Here is a 19839-nt window from a genome sequence, read left to right on the forward strand (position 1 = left end):
ACGCCATGACAGTACAACCACCATGCTTCACTGATGAGGTGGTATGCTTAGGATCATGAGCAGTTCCTTTCCTTCTCCATACTCTTCTCTTCCCATCACTCTGGTACAAGTTGATCTTGGTCTCATCTGTCCATAGGATGTTGTTCCAGAACTGTGAAGGCTTTTTTAGATGTCGTTTGGCAAACTCTAATCTGGCCTTCCTGTTTTTGAGGCTCACCAATGGTTTACATCTTGTGGTGAACCCTCTGTATTCACTCTGGTGAAGTCTTCTCTTGATTGTTGACTTTGACACACATACACCTACCTCCTGGAGAGTGTTCCTGATCTGGCCAACTGTTGTGAAGGGTGTTTTCTTCATCAGGGAAAGAATTCTTCGGTCATCCACCACAGTTGTTTTCCGTGGTCTTCCGGGTCTTTTGGTGTTGCTGAGCTCACTGGCGCATTCCTTCTTTTTAAGAATGTTCCAAACAGTTGTTTTGGCCACGCCTAATGTTTTTGCTATCTCTCTGATGGGTTTGTTTTGTTTTTTCAGCCTAATGATGGCTTGCTTCACTGATGGTGACAGCACTTTGGATCTCATCTTGAGAGTTGACAGCAACAGATTCCAAATGCAAATAGCACACTTGAAATGAACTCTGGACCTTTTATCTGCTTATTGTAATTGGGATAATGAGGGAATAACACACACCTGGCCATGGAACAGCTAAGAAGCCAATTGTCCCATTACTTTTGGTCCCTTAAAAAGTGGGAGGCACATATGCAAACTGTTGTAATTCCTACACCGTTCACCTGATTTAGATGTAAATACCCTCAAATTAAAGCTGACAGTCTGCAGTTAAATTACATCTTGTTCGTTTAATTTCAAATCCATTGTGGTGATGTATAGAGCCAAAAATGTTAGAATTGTGTCAATGTCCCAATATTTATGGACCTGACTGTATATTTGGTTTAGCGCGGAGGTTTCCATTTGTTTGGATTATCAGAAATTATAGTTACTAGGCTTGGAACAAATCCTAACACTGCTGGAGGTGCTTACGCCTCTCTGGTTTTATGAATAGGATGTTAAGTGGTTCCAAAGGCTGAAGGTTTTTACCCTTCATGCGTTTTATGCATGAAGGTAAAAATCTTTCAGTGTGCAGCTCTCCTAATACTTACCTGAGCCTGATCCCAATTCAGCTATGTTCATGATAGCAGCAGATCCCCCAGGTCTCTCGCTCTTGCTGCTGTCAATAATAGACAGTGAGGAGAAAGTGGGGGGCAGGGCTGGGCCACACTCTTATGGACACAGAGAGTGGGTACACATGAGTGCCTTCATAGCAAGCAGCTTGCTAGGGTGCACTCAGCAGGGGATTCGAGAAGAGAAGGATTGGGACTGTGTGCCTAGAGCAAGTAAGTATAACATATTTGTTATTTTTAAAAGATAAAAATGTTGCCTTTACAAACACTAAACCTTTTTCCCATAAGAAAACCAAAACTGTTGCTGTACATGCTTAAATCCCTTTAGCTGGAGCTGGGCTTTAATTTGTTTGTTATTTACTTAAAGTCCATATGACATAAATAGGGGGTGGCTTTTGAATTTCCCTTACTTATATTAAAAATATGTATCTTGTTAGTCTCTATAATTAGCTAGTATATCTAAGCTATGACAATATTGATGGTAGTAATATATTACAGTATTAACTATAATATACACAGCGCTCACAGAAGCAAGGTCTAATTTATTTACAAAGAAAGTAAAACACTAACAGAGAAATCTAAACGAATATTATAGAGCATATAGAAAAAAAAGGCAAAGATGATACATTACGTAAGTTCGTCCTCGAAGTTCAGTATCTGGCTGGACTCTGCATAGAAAGAGAGCGAAAGCATGTCTGGGTTTTGCATTTTAAACCAATCACAGACACAACCCACACAATGCCCTCTGCCCACCCTGTGTAGTCCTCCATCCAATGAGCGACAATCCATAACTTATAAGGGGGCTGTCCTCCCTAATCACTAGAAAGTATGGTATCACCCCAACCACCCTCCAGGAAGTATGTTGCTGTCTTCCACTAGGGGGCAGTGTCAGCCTGCGATCAAAATGCCTTGACCTAGGTCAACATTCCAGTCCACATCTGGTTCCTTCTTTCTTGCTATAAGTCATGCAGTCAGTCATTTTAATCTCTGCATCACCAGCAAATCTGGGCTGAGTCTTTGTTATCTCCATGCCCCACCACTAGGGGGTATGCATGAATTCCCAGGACCAGGATTTTGGTATGCAGTCTTTTGTTACACATGCCCTTTTGTAAATTATTGTTTTAATGATATTCCAAGATAACATCTGTAACGGAACTGGACTCCGACTGCACTAGGGTATTTCCGTTAGCCTCCCACTTCCCTGTCCGAACACAGATCCACGGACACCACCGCTGACCATGCAAAACGAAACAGCACCAGACTTGTACTAAAACAGAAAATGGACTGCTTTATTTTAACATAGATACAAGATAAATACACAGGGCGGGGAAATAAATCCAGTAACAGGAAACACATCAGCAGGCCGTCCCATCAGGGGGAAGGGCTGCTGGAAATACCCCCCACCAAGCCAGTACAAACACATATATCCCATAATAGTTTGCTCCCAAGCAAGACACAAAATAGAACATTGGGATACACCACCTGGCAGTAGACAATACACAAACCCATACATCCCATAATAGTTTGCTCCCAAGCAAGACACACACTAGAACAATGGGATGCAGCCCCATGGCAGTGAACAATGAACACCCCCCACCCCAATATTAGAACATTCCACCCTGTACCCCTAACAGGCACAGGGTGACTTACACAAAATTGGGATATGGGGAGCTGAGACAGGGGTCTCCCCACCTCTCCAAAGGGGGCTGTGTTCCATGGGCCCCCCACCCAAAGTGACTCCCACATCCAACAGGCCAAATAGCTCTTTGTTAACCAGGCAGTAAAAATCCATAACTGTCTGATATAAAACATGTTGCCTTCCAACACCATATAAAACTACTTTATCCCCAGGATGACCACTGCCTTCATTTAACTGAAGATCAAACTGCCTTGTCATGATACTGAAGAAGTTTGGGGAAATGAAATACCAAGGTATCTACTGTCCGACTTCTAATGTTAGGCTTTGATTCTAGGTCAGTAAATGCTGTGTTAGAATATAACGTCATTTTATATAAATATTTTTTTATTCTGTTTTAAAATCCTATATAAAATCCAGGGTGCATCCTCGGTGCCATGTAAAATGATGCTTAAATGCAGCAATGTCCTCTTAGTGAAAACAGTCCTCTATTTTGTATCTATCTTGCTCCATACCTGGCATCACTATGACATTGTGCCCTAATTTCAGGAGGTGTGTGGTTAGCTTAAAGCGAAGTTTCACTCACCCTGTCAAAAAATAAAAGTCAGCAGCTACAAAAACTGTAGCTGCTGACTTTTAAAAAAACAGCCACTTATCTGTCCCTCAGTGTGTCCCTTGCAGCCCGTTTCACAGGCCGTCCTGTATTCCAGGAGGCCGGCATCTTCAGTGTGGGCACCCGGCTTTGACTGCTTGCGGCTTCACAGCCGGGTACCCACTGCGCATGCACGAGTAGCGCTGCGCTTCATGAATGGTCCTGTAGTCTTCTGGGACCTGTACGTGTCCCAAAAGACTACAGGGAGGGAGGGAGGACTCTTTCCGCTTCTGATCACCTAGGTGAACGGATCGGAAGTGGGAGCGGGTACCTGTCAAATTCGGATACCCGCCCCCCAAAGGTGCCAATCCTTAATGGGGAGTGGGGGAGCAGTCCTTAAAGCGGAACTTCCCCTTTTGGGTGGAGCTCCTCTTTAAGTAGGATTTTTCTGATGTTTCCAGAAAAGAGCATTTACAATTGGTTAACTCCAGTTGTTAAATTTGTTTTATTAAGTTATGCTATGAGAATTGGGACATGTAACAAATATAAAGTAGGTGTTATAATCTGACTTCAAGAGTGGAAATACACTTTAAGAAGAGTTTTCTAGTTATTGGATGGAAATAAGTGGGAAAATTCTGCAGGGACGTGCTGTACAGGGGAGGAAAGTTTGGAGACTATAGTCATAATGAGAGATCACCTTTAGTTAGAATGTTATTATTTTCTCACACCAATGACTTTACATACACAACATGTGTAACAGAGTAGCTTTTTTCTTTTTTTTTTTCTTATACTTTTTTTTTTTTTAATTACATTTTTTATTAATTTTACTTTGCAAATCAAACAATTAATTCAAATATTACAATCACACGTTTTCTATAACAAATTTTACAAAATCCCTTTTTTTTTGTCTTGCTCGTCCAATTTTGTTCCAAACTCTTTTTTTTTTATACTATTATACCTGACAACAGACCGGTTCATTTAATAAAAAAAAACGTCAGAATAGAAATATAGAATAAAGAAAATGGCAACACTTTTACTAAGTACTGTATCCTGATGACTTTCAGTTATTTTTTGCACAAGGATTTGACCCACTTTTGTATTATGCTATGTACAAGGTGACATCTGTTACTTTTTAAGCTGTCCTGTTGTGCAAACTAAAAATAAAAACTCCTACTGCATCTCCTGCAGATTTGAGTGAATGATCGCCAAGTTTCAGCAATAATCACTGCGCCATTCACGAACGTCTGCATTGTACTTTGCTCTCTGTGTGAAATGTTATGGCATGACTTGTTATGATTTATTCTTCAGCTAAATTTCAATTCAGGGTCAATTAGAAGTCTATTGTAGAAAATTCAGTGTCCAATCTAGTTTTTTTTTAATATCTTTAAGTGATTGTAAAGGCTATTTTTTTAAATAAACAGAGCAGCCCAGAATCTCCTCTTCTGGGGTCCCCTGCTGGCATTATAGGCTCCTTCTCTTCCTGTAGTGGCACACCTGTGAGCTAGCTTCTGAGCTGGTCTGTGTGCATCCATTAACACACACAGGCTCAGGCCTACACCACACTCCCATCTCACAGGATTTGATTGACAGCAGCAAGAGCCAAAATCTCCTGCTGCCTCATCAAAGCTTGTGGGAGCAAGGAGAGAGCCACTATAGGTCCCCTTAGTCAGCTTTCTGAAGAACCAGGGTCTCTCTCTCTTACTTCAGGCCCTTTGGTCAGCCACCTGAGGTTGCATGGCAGCAGGTTCCTGGGGGGACAGCATGCCTCCCACCAGGCTGGTACAGTTATCTCCAGGAAACACCCCCAGGGCTCACTGTGCCCAAAGAATAAGTGGCATTAATATCCATACTGTGTTCTGCATGAGTTCCACCTATACATCCAGATCCTTCTTAGGTTACTTGAATACAGAGGAAGCCAGATGCAGAACTAGCAGCAATTGAACACAGTGAGCAGACATTACTAAACAATTGCAGCGCTCTCTTAAAGTTTCACTAAGCCCACAACAGTAAAATCAGTCTGTATATGCAGTAAAGCATGCTTGTTATACTCACTGTAGAACCTAAGGGGTTAATCCTCTGCATTGTGTAAAAATGCTGTTTGATCCTTTCTTGTTCCTCCTCTTGTTGAAATGTCCACATGATACAGACTGAATCTGTAGTCACTCTGCACGTGCTCATTTTGATGTGAACAAATGTACAGAGCCAATATAGGCAATAAATACAAATACATTGGTAGTGCAAAAATATAGTATCTGCTGTACAATTGTGTATACACAGGTTTTTTGATAGATCCCTACCAAGTGCAACTTTTGTGCACCCCAAAAATGTAAATAATTGGGGGAGTAAAATAAACAACCACATACTTAACTACATCCTAGGCTAGCTAACAATACTTAAGGCATTATTCATCAATATACAGTAATAGAACGATAGAGTTCCTCAGCCGAGGCATACCGATTCCTTGCAGTCCTACAGGAAAAGGAAAAGGGGAAAAATAAAAAAAAAAAAAAAAAAATAAAAATAAATATATATATATATATATATATATATATATATATACACACACACACACACTGTACAAACACATTGGTTAGACATCCTATCTACAAATAAGGCATGGGAGTATCCTCTTCCTCCTTTTACCATAAGCAACACTACCGCATCTGCTGCAAACATTCTTGTAGCAGACAAAACCACAGGAACTGCCCCTGAAGGGCAAACTCTTGACATGTTGTCTCTCAGGGCCCTAAAAGAAAACAGGTGGACATCCTGACTAATCTGGCTACCTAAGCATGTAATGAAAAATAGACTCAGCAAACAAGTTAAAGTCCTTTTTCAAAGCTGAGGCCCAGGCTCTGCTAGCCAAAGTCCAGGGGCTGAGACAGAGGATTGGAAGCCTAGCTCACCCGGCAGCTGCAGCAACACTGCTCCCTGTGGTGTCAGGAACATCTGCCCCTTTAAGCAGTAATGAAGACGCTGCAGGGGAACCTTCCTCCGTTGGGCAAAATAACTTTCAGAGCAAAGATCTTTGCAAAGTGTCCAGTAATTAAAGATCTTTGCAGTGTCCATAATAAACAAGCGGTTCACCCCCTCCAGGTTGTAGTTCTGGATATCTTGATTGGAGAAGCTTTTGACAGAAAAATCTTTCCTCCTAAGCACTAGTGTTGAAACTCTTCAGCAAGCAGCTGTCCTTTCTCCACAACAGCAGCTCACTTAAACTTGACTTGCTGGTGATCATACTTAAAGCAAACAGTGCAAGTGTAACACTACTTCCATAGGAGCCACTGTAATACTGACCAGGTCTTCTCTTTTTTTGTTGCAGGCAGGTACAAGGTAGTTCCACAGCCAGGTACACACACCCACACATTTTCTTGTTGTCTTCAATGATAAGCCTCAAACTCAGTCTTTCTAAAACTGAGCTCATATTATTCCCTCCAGCCCATGCCCTCTCCCCTGACTTCTCCATCAAGATCAATAGCACAACCATCAGTTTCTCCCCTTATGCCAGGGTACCAGGTGTAATCCTGGACTCTGACCTTTCATTTCAGGCCCAAATCCAATCACTGTCCAAATCGTGTAGACTACACCTCCGTAACATCTTCAAAATATAATAATTGAAACCACTAAGCAATTTATTCACTCACTTGTTATCACTTGCCTTGACTATTATAACTCCCTCCTCATTGGCCTACCTCTACGTAAGCTATCCCATTCTCTCAATATTTGGTAAATCCTCCTGCACTGCTATGCCTAAAAAAACACACACGGCTGCTAACATCCAATCCTCCCCTTAAGACAGACAAAATTATTGTAATATAAAAGTGAAGTAGCGCTATACGTAAAACTGTTACCTTTAGTGCAAGTTGTTATAGTGATACAAGATAACATCCAAATCTATTCAGGTGACATTTGTAAGTAATTAGTGCAATCACTATCAAATTAGAATATTCAAGTGTTAATTCCAAGATAAAGTGGCACACAGTGATTCCCTATACAGGGAAAAAAAACACCATAATAGGTGATATTATAGCTAATGTCCACAGCAACCAGTGATTTCACATATAAATGGCACACATAATTCTTCTAAAACATGCTCCTGTGTTGGTGCAGGTGGTGAGAGATATCCTAAATGGCAGGCATGCCCGCTCACCGTCCCCCTGCGACCCACAGGGGCCACAACGCCTTATGAATCACCCAGGATCCTGCACGTTCCTTTCAGGATACAGATAGCTCTACCATTCTCAGTAGCCTTAACTCCACCTTCAGTTGTTTCTCATAGACAGACGGTACTGTATATACCCTTATAAACTCGTGGTATTGGGATCATGCAACAGAAACACAAAGATCCTCCATAGTGTAAAACTGCATAACAGGTTTAATATAGATAAAACCGCCAAGTACAGACTCACAATTTGCAGGAAAGACAGTTCTCAGTGTGTATCACCTCTCTAGGGTGTACTGAAAACACTCTGGAGTAGCAAGATGGCGCTGGACCGGAAGTGCGTCACCACGCCGCTTCTACGCGTTACGCCACGGCCCTCATAGCTGCATCTGGATCCTTTTTTTTTTTTTTTTTGGTTGAAGTGGATAGACTTTGGTATTTTTTTTTCAGCCAGATTAACTATGTAACTTCAAGCCCTCAGGTCGCCCAACTGAGGCCGCATGGCAGCAGGTGCCTGGGGACGCAGCATGTCTTCCCCCAAGCTGGTACAATCCTCTCCAGAAAAGACCCGGGCTCAGTGTGCCCAAAGAATAAATACCCTCTCCCACCATCCTTCAGGGCTACACTGCCTGGGATTTGCTAGAGTGGCATTGATATTCATATTGTGTTTTGCATGAGTTTCACCTATACATCCAGAACCTTCATAAATTACTTGGATACAGAGGAAGGCAGAGGCAGAACTAGCAGCACATGAACTCACTGAGCAGGCATTACTAAACAATTGCAGTGCTCTGTTAAGCAGAAAGCCTAATTCAATTTTCCTAACAGTTCTTCTGTTAAGCAGAGGAACCAACTCAAATCCATATATCCTAGCACCCATCTAGGAGGGTGCTACATTTACCCCTCCCGCCAAAAATAGGTCATGGCATCTGCCTATCTATGAGGGTGCTACACAAGATTCACTTGTACTATGCGGGCAATCTACTCTTGAAAAAATGTATAGTAGTTTAAAGACAGATTAAAAAGCCTCAGGGCTCATGCACACTACAGCTCAAAGAAGCTGCTCCTACAGGCCTTTGAGCTTTTTCTCTGTCTGGAATCTTCTCTCCATGTTAGCCAAAGTGTTAATGCACACTATAGGTGTTTATAGGACTTTGCAGGCATATGAGCTTACAAGCAGAAAAAAACCCCCACCGAACGTATAATTTTGAGGAGAGTTGTTAAGCAGAAAAGACGCATAAGCAAAACTTTTTTTTTTCATATACAGTGGTAAAGAAAATACTGGAAGCCGTGGGAGGTATACGAAGTTCACAGTGGCCCTGCCTCCTATTGTTCTGCTACATGTCCTTTTGAGAGCTGGTCGTGGTACTACCATTTTGTTCTTAGAAAATGGCTAAGGACAGTATCCAAATGTAGCTAATTGCCACCATGCAACGATTTCCACAGCTGTGGGACGCTGGGCATGAACTGCATGCTGACCATTTGCAAACAAGGCATTCCTGGGATCTCGTTGATGCCTCAGTGGGCTCAGATAGAATATTGTGCAAAAGCAAAGGATGTGTCCAGTAGCAATAATGACAAATTGGCCTGTGCTGCAGCTGCATTCTGAGAAGTAGCAGCCTCCATAACATAAGCAGTAGCACTGCTTTAAAGAAAGGGAATCCGTGATGAATGCAGTAAAAAATAAAAATGTATTTCTGCTCTCACAATGCTCTCTCTCAATCAAAATGGTGACTGGAACTAAGTTTTTAATGCATTGTGGTAATTTGGGAATTCAAAAATGCGGGGAGTATTTGTGAAAAAAAAACGCTTATGCACAAAAACATGCAATAAAGATGCACAAACATGTGCGTTTTTAGTGCAAGCTTCTTTAAAGTGTTTCTAAACCCAGGGCCCTGCATTCACTATATTTGGTCTCCTACAGTACACAGAACATGGAAGTGCAATTATTTTAGTAAATATAAACTGCTAAATACCTTTTCTCATCAGCAATTAGAGCAGTCTTGTGACTTCTATCAGTGTTCAGCAGAGCATTGATTAAAACCTGTGGGAGGAGTTTTCTTTCTGCTCTAGGAGGATGCAAAACACCTGTCCTCTGTCCGGACAGTGCTGATTGGCCCTGTGCTGATCACATGCACTCTCCCAAGAAAAAAAAAAACCTCTCTAGCGATACACACTAAGCTGAGAATGTGCAGAATGACTACAGTTCAGTCTATCTTATCAGGAGACATGGACATTTGAAAGTCAGGATCAAATGGCCTTTTTACACAATGCAGAGGATTAACCCCTTAGGGTTACTGCATATACAGACTGGTTTTACTATTGTGGGTTTATTTTTCTTGACGTAGATCTAAAGGCAATTTTTTACTTTTTAGTTTGGAATGGAGAGGGATTTCAACAGCTATCAAGTTTTTTTTATTGCTGCCTGTGCCTGCTTTAGTAAGGTTTACCCTCTCTATCTTTCCTGTTTTCTGTTATCAGTGAAAGTGAAAGTAAATCCCAATTGCTGATGCCGATGTGGTATAACTGATAGGACACATTGCATTCCAGAGTCAGTACCTCCACCTAACAAAACCTATTAGGCCTCATGCACACTTGAGCTCAAAAACACCCACGTTAGCCTATGTGTCCATAAACCCATAGGAGTTTAAAGGCAGGGGCATTTAGAGGCAGAAAAAGGCCTTTAGCGCATGAACCTTTTTTTTTCGCCATTTCAACGGTCAGAATAAATTAATGTTCTGACCAATGAAGTGAATACACTCTCAAGGGCATGTTTTTGAAGCTGCTTTTCTCCTGCCAGGAAAAAAAAGCATTTACAAGAGCCCCAGTGTGCTTGAGGTCTTAAAAGTGAATAGGGCTGTGCCAGAACTGCTCTGCAACCATGTGTATAGCATGCGGTTGCGGCATGGCACGCATTCAATGTTTAACAAAAGTGTTAAGGTGACATATTGCCTCTGAGCTGCCTGTCAAATGCAACAATGAAGGACACACATATAAACCTTTGAATATACATTTCATCTTATTTACTATATACTGTTGAGAGGCATTTGTTAAGATTGGCAGTAGAATAATAAAAAGACCTCTACAGGGATTAGGAGAGCAGCCTAGGCAGGCTTTAATTTATTTAGGTGATAAAATGTAATAGAAGAATGTGACTTTATATTTGCATATTCCATTTTATTCGATTTATTTGTGTACTGTTTGAAAGATGACACTGTATCCCTCTCACAAAATGCAGATAGAGAGTTCTCCTTGGGATGAGGAATGAAGTAATGGTTCTTATTATTAAAAAGAGAAATTTGTAATCCTCCCAAGAGGGGCAGTAAATTAGTTTTTCAATGTTGAAAACTGAAACACCGTACATAGTTCTAACAGAATTATACTATGTTTCAGTGTTTTAGGGATGGTGGGAATCCTCCAATCATTTGTTGTTTTTTGGCTGAGACAAATAATTTTGGATAACAGCTTGCTATTTCTTACATTTTTAACTGCTTCCCTGCTGGGCTAATTCTGACACTTCTCTCCTACATGAAAAAGTGTTTTGCTAGAAAATAATTTAGAACCCCCAAACATTATATATTTTTTAGCAGAGGCCCTTGAGAATGAAATGTTGAGTTTTGCTACTTTTTCACACTGTATTTGCACAACAGTTTTTTTCAAACACAATTTTTTTTAGATAAAATACAATTTAATACATTTTAGTGCATACTAACACAATATAAACCCATTTTTTTGTAAAATATGAAAGTTGATGTTACATCAAGTAAATAGATACCTATCATTTCACCCTTTAGAATTGTGTATGCTTCTTTGAATGGCACCAAACTATGGTACCTAAAAATCTCCATAGGCAACGCTTTAAACACCTTTACATGTTACCAGTTTAGAGTTACACAGGAGGTCTGGTGCTATAATTATTGCTGTTGCTATAACGTTCACAGCGATACCTCACATGTGTAGTAAGAACACTGTTTACATATGTGTACACTACGTATGCATTTGCCTTTGTATGGGAGGACGGGGGCATGTTAAAATGTTTTTTTTTTTTTATATTTATTTTTATATTGTCCCTTTTTATATTTTTTGATCACTCATTGCTATCACAAGTAATATAAACAGCTCTGGTGATAGTAATAAGCAGCGACAGGTACTCTTTACTGAGATATCAGAGGTCTGTTAGACCCCTGCTCTTAAAAGCATCTGATCAAACCAAGATCGGTGTGACCAGATGCTTTCTCTAGCCAAAAATGGCTTTGTTTACATCCTGCAAAACTAGAAGTGAATACTCATTGCTTCCGATTTCTTATACCATAGAGATGATGGGGGACATTCGGATTCCTCTTGAGCTCTGTGGTGATCCGTCTTCGGTTTTGGGCTTCCCAATGGGACAGAAGAGCCTGGGAAGGCATCAGAGAAGGGGGGGGGGGGTGCACCCCTCCCACTGTTTGTAAAAACAATCTTGCAGCTAATTGGACACTAGGATTGCTTTTACATTACAGACCATTGCCAGCTAAAAGAAAAAAGATACTGGGATGGTACCTGTAGCTGCAATTCTAGCATGCAATATGATGTCCTACGGGCAGGAAGTGGTTAAAGTACATAAAGTAACACTAAACTTTGGTTTAGCTCTATGTCCCTTCTATTGTTCTCCGCCTCCTCCAAATCTTCAAATTCTTTTTCTTCTGCTGCTGTGATCCAGCTTCTTTTTTAAAGGGTGGCTGCGTTTGCTCTCCATGGTCCCACTGTATATAGGAACAAAGTCTGCTCCTCTCGCTTGCTTCTAAGTTGGACCAGTGACAATAGCTGATCATATGTGGATCAAATTTTGACCAATTCAGCAGGAACAGGTTTAACTCTAATACATGTCTGGCGGTTCTTGTTCATTAGAAAATCTATAGATCAACTTTTCACGAACGGAACTGCTGGAAAATTTCAGTTCAATCAGCTCTGCAGCCAATAGGTTGTGGTACTGATCAGTGCATTGTGGCAGCAGGAAGGTAGGAGAGTCTCCCAACCGTCAAAATACAAAGAAACTGTGGGGGGGGATTCTCCCATCCACACAGAATGTGTGGATTGGGGTATCAGATTGGTTTTTTCATTCAGCATTGCGGCTGAATAAAAAAAAAAAAGATCCATGTATGAGCAACTTAAGGACTGTAGTCTGTTGTGCACATAGAACAGTGCTCATGACCACAACTAACATGCACTGCTCATTCTCAACAAACAGAAGTTATGGGGAAAATTAAAAGTTCAGGAGCTCACAGAGGATGTTACAAGGAGGCAGAAAAATGCATTTAGAAACGATTTCATAAAAAAATACATAACAGGGCCATTAAGTAGTGGATGTGATTGGATTTTTTTTTGGAGAATAAATATCATTTAAGGTTAATTTAAGCAGGCCAGAGAAGCAAAAATCTGGCTCTTCAAAAGAACATTTCATTATTTTTTTTATCATAGCGCTGTGAAAGAAAAGTATTTGCCTCTTTTCCATTTTTTTTTTCACTTCACAGGTTTAAAGGGTCTTTAGAAATCTTTTTTTAAAGGGTAACTTCACTTTTGTGGGAAAAAAAATTGCAAATAAAATAAAAAATATACCACATACAAATGTTACACAAGTCATACTGTAACTGAATGTTATTAAAAATTACCTTTCCTGTTCAGTCTGCAGTTATGTAATTTTCTGTTTATTGCAATGCAACATGGCTACCTGTAGGCATTCTGTACACAGATGGTGTACAAAACACCCCCTGTAAATGTTGTTTTCTGCTTGTGTGATTGGATCACTTATTTTCCCAGAAGTCTGCACTAAGATACAAGTCAGATTTTAGAAATCCCCTGCAACAAGAATGTAATTTTTGGTGAGATGTTCCCAAAGGGTTAATCATGTCCAAATGGATTCAGACCTTTCCACTTTCCTCATCCTGCATGCTGATCATTAATGAAAAAGTCACTCCCATTCACATTCATTCTGCACATCGATACAAACAAACAGCTATTTCTTCAAATTAACAAAAGGTAGGAATCTGCACCAAAGTTAAAATCCTTGCAATGTACATAGATCACCCAGAGAGGAATGTTTATCTTTCTAAAAAAAAGAAAAAAAAAATGGAGTTACATTTTAAGTGTGCCATGGTGCATTTGAGTATGTTGGTTTTGCCAGCTTGGCTGCCATGCAAAATGATTTAGTGCAAACTAACAAATGAATGTGGACTCCTTTATCTGGTGCTTCTTCCATTTGTGCATGTTTTTTTTTTTTTCTCGAAATGATGACAGACTAGAAGTATTTATTCTATCTTGCCTGTCTGTTTTGACTATATATGAGACATTTTCTGTGCAAAAATATACAGAAATGTACAAAGCCTTCTTACACATTTGTATGACCAATGAAGTACAAAATCAGGTACCAGGTTGGCACTGAGAGTACAGAGTGCAGGGTACTTTTTATGTATATCTTATATTTAGCATGCCTTATCATATTTGTGGAACACCCCCTAGGACTTTGTGAGGAGAACTAAATAGACTCTGCAGCAACTAATTAATCCTCACAGATTCACTTAGAACAGCAAAATTGATGTTCACGTAGCATCCTATTTCTCTAGCAGAAGTCATAGCATAAATGCTTTCCAGCTAACAGCACTATGGGGAACTTCATATTACAGTTCATATTGCTAAAAAATGCCATGTTTTTATCAGTACATAATTTTTTGGGGGAATTTTTGTTTGCTGTGCACACAGTTGTGTAAAAATCAGTAAATTTGCTCTGCGATCTGATCCATAAAGTCAAAATAGAATAGAAAAATCTGCATCTATAGTCCTGCATATGTAATTATTTTTTTGCGCTAAATGTAGGTAATTGTGCTAAAGTTCATGTGTTCAGCATACAGCACAAATTTCCAGGGTCAACATGTGAATATCAGCAATGTGCAGTTAGCCTGATTACATATTTCTAAATTGAAATGTCGGCACTGAATGGCCGTCTCTGTCCCAGCAACCTTGGATGCTAGGCAGCAGACGCTGACTGCATCTTAATAACCTAGGATGCAAAATGGCAGAGGCTGCCTGCATCCTAGCAATCAGGGACAAAAGATAATAGTGCTAAGAGATGTAGCGCTGCTATTTGTAACTAATATGTGTGAATATTAACCACCTTCCGCCCGCCATATAGTAATATGACGGACGCAAGATGGTTCTCTCATTCTAGGAGGATTCAGCGTTACCTATAATGCTACCACCTCCCCCTCACTCCCCCTCTCTGTTGGGGTCCCTCAAGGCTCTGTCCTCGGGCCCCTTCTCTTCTCCATCTACACCTCTTCCCTTGACCAACTCATACATTCTCACGGATTCAACTACCACCTCTATGCCGACGACACGCTAATCTATCTCTCGACCCCTCGCCTCACCCCCTCAGTCTCCGCCGAATCACAAGCCTACTGAACGACATATCAGATTGGATGTCGCTCCACTTCCTTAAACTGAACCTCCCCAAAACTGAGGTCCTAGTCTTCCCCCCAGCCCGCATACCATTCCCCACTGACTTCTCCATCACGTCCAACAATGCCACCATCAGGCCCGCCCCGCAGGCCAGAGTACATGGTGTCATTCTTGACTCCAATCTATCCTTCCAGCCCCAAGTCCAATCACTAACAAACTCATGCAGACTCCACCTCCGCAACATCGCCAAAATACGCACGTTCCTAACCCCAGAAACCACTAAGCAGCTCATCCACTCCCTCATCATATCACGACTCGATTACTGCCACTCCCTCCTCACTGGCCTGCCTCGCCACAGGCTATCCCCGCTTCAGTCAATCCTGAATATGGCAGCCAGTCGCATCCACCTTACCAACTGCTCCGTTCCACCACCCCCCTCTTCCAATCCCTCCACTGGCTGCCCAACGGATCAAATTCAAAATCCTAACACTGACGTACAAAGCTGTCCATCATACTGCCCCAAACTACATCACCGACCTAATATCCAAGTACTACCCTACATGCACTCTCCGCTCCTCACAAGACCTCCTTCTCTCTAGTTCCCTAGTCTACTCCTCCCATGCCTGCCTCCAGGACTTCTCCAGGTTGTCACCCATCCTCTGGAACTCCCTACCCCAATCCATCAGACTATCACCTACTCTCCTCTCCTTTAGGCGCACCCTGAAAACCCACCTCTTCAGGGAAGCCTACCCCACCCCCTGATAATTCCCAACCTCCTCCACTCTTCCTCCCACTCCATCCCCCACAGCTATTTCCTTCTGTACCACTATCCTCTCCCTCCTAGATTGTAAGCTCCAAGGAGCAGGGCCATCGAACCCCTCGTGTATCGCATTGTATTGTTATTGTACTGTCGCATGTTCTGTCTCCCATTATAATGTACAGTGCTGAGCGACCTGTTGGCGCTTTATAAATACTGTATAATAATAATGCAGCTCAAAGTAAACGTATAACTTTTTTTTTAGGAGAGCTATATTCCCTTTTCCACACTGTATTGCGGTACACACAGGCAAAAATATTGGTTTGGCTAAATTGGTAGCATAACATTAAGATAAAATCAAGTTGGGCTGGCGAAGACACACATTAGCATAGGATTACTTTTTCATAGGCTTTTTATATTCACTGTAAGAATTCGGAACTTACACAGTAAATTAGTATGTTCTTGTTGGGTCTTGGGGATTAATCTAGGTAGGGAAATCTTGATTTGTTTAAAAAAAAAAAGAAGAAAATTATTGTATCTTTTTATCCTTACTTTTCTTCAAGGTCTGGATTTGGTCAGTGCAATCAGCCATTAATAGATCATTTAAGTGATGATCTGCTGTTGCAGGGAGGTGCTGGACAGAGCTCTGTCTCAGTCTCCATACTCAAAGTAAGTGTCATGTTATCTCTCATGATATCACTACACTGTGGATGTAAACAGGATGCAGAAACAGTTCAAGAGTGGAGACTGAGGTTATTTCAAATGCCTATTTGTTTCTGGCTCATAAAGATACATTCTGATTTGTTGATGTGTGTTAATAAAAAAGCCGGATTTTTTTTAATGTAGAAACATTTTGTCTTTCAGGTTTATTGCCCAGAACATAATGAGATTACAACGCCTTGGAATTACTCACATCCTAAATGCTGCAGAAGGGAATTCCTTCATGCATGTAAACACAAATACTGCTTTCTATGAAGGAACAGGCATTACCTACCATGGTATTAAAGCTAATGACAGACCAACATTTGACCTCAGCTCTTACTTTGAAGAAGCCTCAGACTTCATTGATAAAGCATTGTCGCAAAAAGATGGTGAGTACCTTTAGATATTTAATTTGTAATTTACATCTGCCATACTGTATATTCTACTCAAAAAAAAATTATTTTCATTTAGCTTAGTGAATGAAGTGAAGTTCTGCTGACTTTTCAAACAAATGACAACCACCCCAATCTATAACTGGCCTTTCCAACAAGGAGCACATGGAAGGGCAACGCTTGTCAAAAAACTGCAAACCAAAGTTTCCAGCTAGCTTACCAGCCAGTTTGCTACAAATCAAATTAACCCTGTCTAACAGGTCACGTTAAAACAAGGGGTTTAGTTTTCACACATTTGCAAATATGTGTGTAAGCTGCCGTGGCTACGTCATAACTCTATAATTTTGAGAGTCTCATGAGTGGATAGATTAACCGGTTCTCCACTGCCCTATAGCAGGACTACTGCAGCAGGGCTGTGCAAAATCACATATATATAAAATTAGAATATTGTGCAAAAGTTTATTTATTTCAGTAATGCAACTTAAAAGGTTAAACTAATATATGAGATAGACTCATTACATGCAAAGCAAGATAGTTCAAGCTGTGATTTGTCATAATTGTGATGATTATGGCTTACAGCTCATGAAAACCCCAAATCCACAATCTCAGAAAATTAGAATATTACATGCAATCAATAAAACAAGGATTGTATATAGAACAGTATTGGACCTCTGAAAAGTATAAGCATTCATATGTACTCAGTACTTGGTTTGGGCTCTTTTTGAAGCAATTACTGCCTCAATGCGGCGTGGCATGGAAGCTATCAGCCTGTGGCACTGCTGATGTGTAATGGAATACTAGGATGCTTCAATAGCGGTCTTCAGCTCTTCTGCATTGTTCGGTCTCATGTCTCTCATCTTTCTCTTGGCAATGCCCCATAGATTCTCTATGGGGTTCAGGTCAGGCGAGTTTGCTGACCAATCAAGCACAGTAATCCCACGGTCATTGAACCAGGTTTTGGTGCTTTTTGCAGTGTGGGCAGGTGCCAAATCCTGTTGGAAAATGAAGTCAGCATCCCCATAAAGCTAATCTGCGGAAGGACGTATGAAGTGCTCCAAAATCTCCTGGTAGACGGCTGCGTTGACCCTGGACTTAATGAAGCACAGTGGACCAACACCAGCAGATGACATGGCTCCCCAAATCAACACAGCCTGTGGAAACTTCACACTGGACTTCAAGAATCTTGCAGTGTGTGCCTCTTCATTCTTCCTCCATACTCTGGGTCCTTGGTTTCCAAATGAGATGCAAAAGTTGCTCTCATCAGAAAAAAGGACTTTGTACCACTGAGCAACAGACCAGGTCTGTTTTTCTTTAGCCCAGGGAAGACGCTTCTAACATTGTTTGTTATTCAGGAGCAGCTTGACAAGAGGAATACGACATTTGAAGCCCATGTCCAGGATCCGTCTGTGTGTGGTGGCTCTTGATGCACTGACTCCAGCCTCAGTCCACTCCTTGTGAAAGTCCCCAACACTTTTGAATGGCTTTTTCCTGACAATCCTCTCCAGGCTGCGGTCATCCCTGCTGCTTGTGCACGTTTTTCTTCCACACTTTTCCCTCCACATAACTTTCTATCAATGTGCTTTGATACAGCACTTTGGGAACATCCAACTTCTTTTGCAATTACCTTTTGAGGCTTTCCCTCCTTATGGATGGTGTCAATGATGGTTTTCTGCACAACTGCCAGGTCAGCAGTCTTTCCCATGATTGTGATTCCTACTGAACCAGACTCAGAGACCATTTAAAGGCTCAGGAACCCTTTGCAGATGTTATGGCTTAATTAGCTGATTAGAGTGGGACACTTTGAGCCTAGAATATTGCACCTTTTCACAATCTTCTAATTTTCTGAGATTGTGGATTTGGGGTTTTCATGAGCTGTAAGCCATAATCATCACAATTATGACAAATCACGACTCGAACTATCTTGCTTTGCATGTAATGAGTCTATCTTATATATTTGTTTCACCTTTTAAGTTGCATTACTGAAATAAATTAACTTTTGCACGATATTCTAATTTTTCGAGTGTCACGTGTGTGTGTGTGTGTGTCTGTATATGTGTGTGTATATATACAGTCAGGTCCATAAATATTGGGACATCAACACAATTCTAACATTTTTGGCTCTATACACCACCACAATGGATTTGAAATGAAACAAACAAGATGTGCTTTAACTGCAGACTGTCGGCTTTAATTTGAGGGTATTTACATCCAAATCAGGTGAACGGTGTAAGAATTACAACAGTTTGCATATGTGCCTCCCACTTGTTAAGGGATCAAAAGTAATGGGACAATTGGCTTCTCAGCTGTTCCATGGCCAGGTGTGTGTTATTCCTTCATTATCCCAATTACAATGAGCAGATAAAAGGTCCAGAGTTCATTTCAAGTGTGCTATTTGCATTTGGAATCTGTTGCTGTCAACTCTCAAGATGAGATCCAAAGAGCTGTCACTATCAGTGAAGCAAGCCATCATTAGGCTGAAAAAACAAAACAAATCCATCAGAGAGATAGCAAAAATATTAGGCGTGGCCAAAACAACTGTTTGGAACATTCTTAAAAAGAAGGAACGCACCGGTGAGCTCAGCAACACCAAAAGACCCGGAAGACCACGGAAAACAACTGTGGTGGATGACCGAAGAATTCTCTCCCTGGTAAAGAAAACACCCTTCACAACAGCTGGCCAGATCAAGAACACTCTCCAGGAGGTAGGTGTATGTGTGTCAAAGTCAAAAATCAAGAGAAGACTTCACCAGAGTGAATACAGAGGGTTCACCACAAGATGGAAACCATTGGTGAGCCTCAAAAACAGGAAGGCCAAATTAGAGTTTGCCAAATGACATCTAAAAACGCCTTCACAGCTCTGGAACAACATCCTATGGACAGATGAGACCAAGATCAACTTGTACCAGAGTGATGGGAAGAGAAGAGTATGGAGAAGGAAAGGAACTGCTCATGATCCTAAGCATACCACCTCATCAGTGAAGCATGGTGGCG

The 19839-nt window shown here is 41.1% G+C and overlaps 1 protein-coding gene across 1 annotated transcript in view; it reads left to right on the plus strand.

Annotated features, from left to right (window-relative positions):
* DUSP3 (dual specificity phosphatase 3) overlaps nt 1–19839 on the plus strand; it is a 216616-nt gene that overhangs the window by 90457 nt on the left and 106320 nt on the right. Inside the window, exon 2 of the mRNA XM_089681291.1 lies at nt 16619–16845. Coding sequence (XP_089537417.1) covers nt 16619–16845 — 227 coding nt within the window. The remainder of the gene's footprint in view (nt 1–16618; nt 16846–19839) is intronic.

The sequence above is a fragment of the Staurois parvus genome, unplaced genomic scaffold (assembly GCF_062004578.1).
Source record: "Staurois parvus isolate SC_StPar_1 unplaced genomic scaffold, SC_StPar_1.0 ptg000263l, whole genome shotgun sequence".
NCBI lineage: Eukaryota > Metazoa > Chordata > Amphibia > Anura > Ranidae > Staurois > Staurois parvus.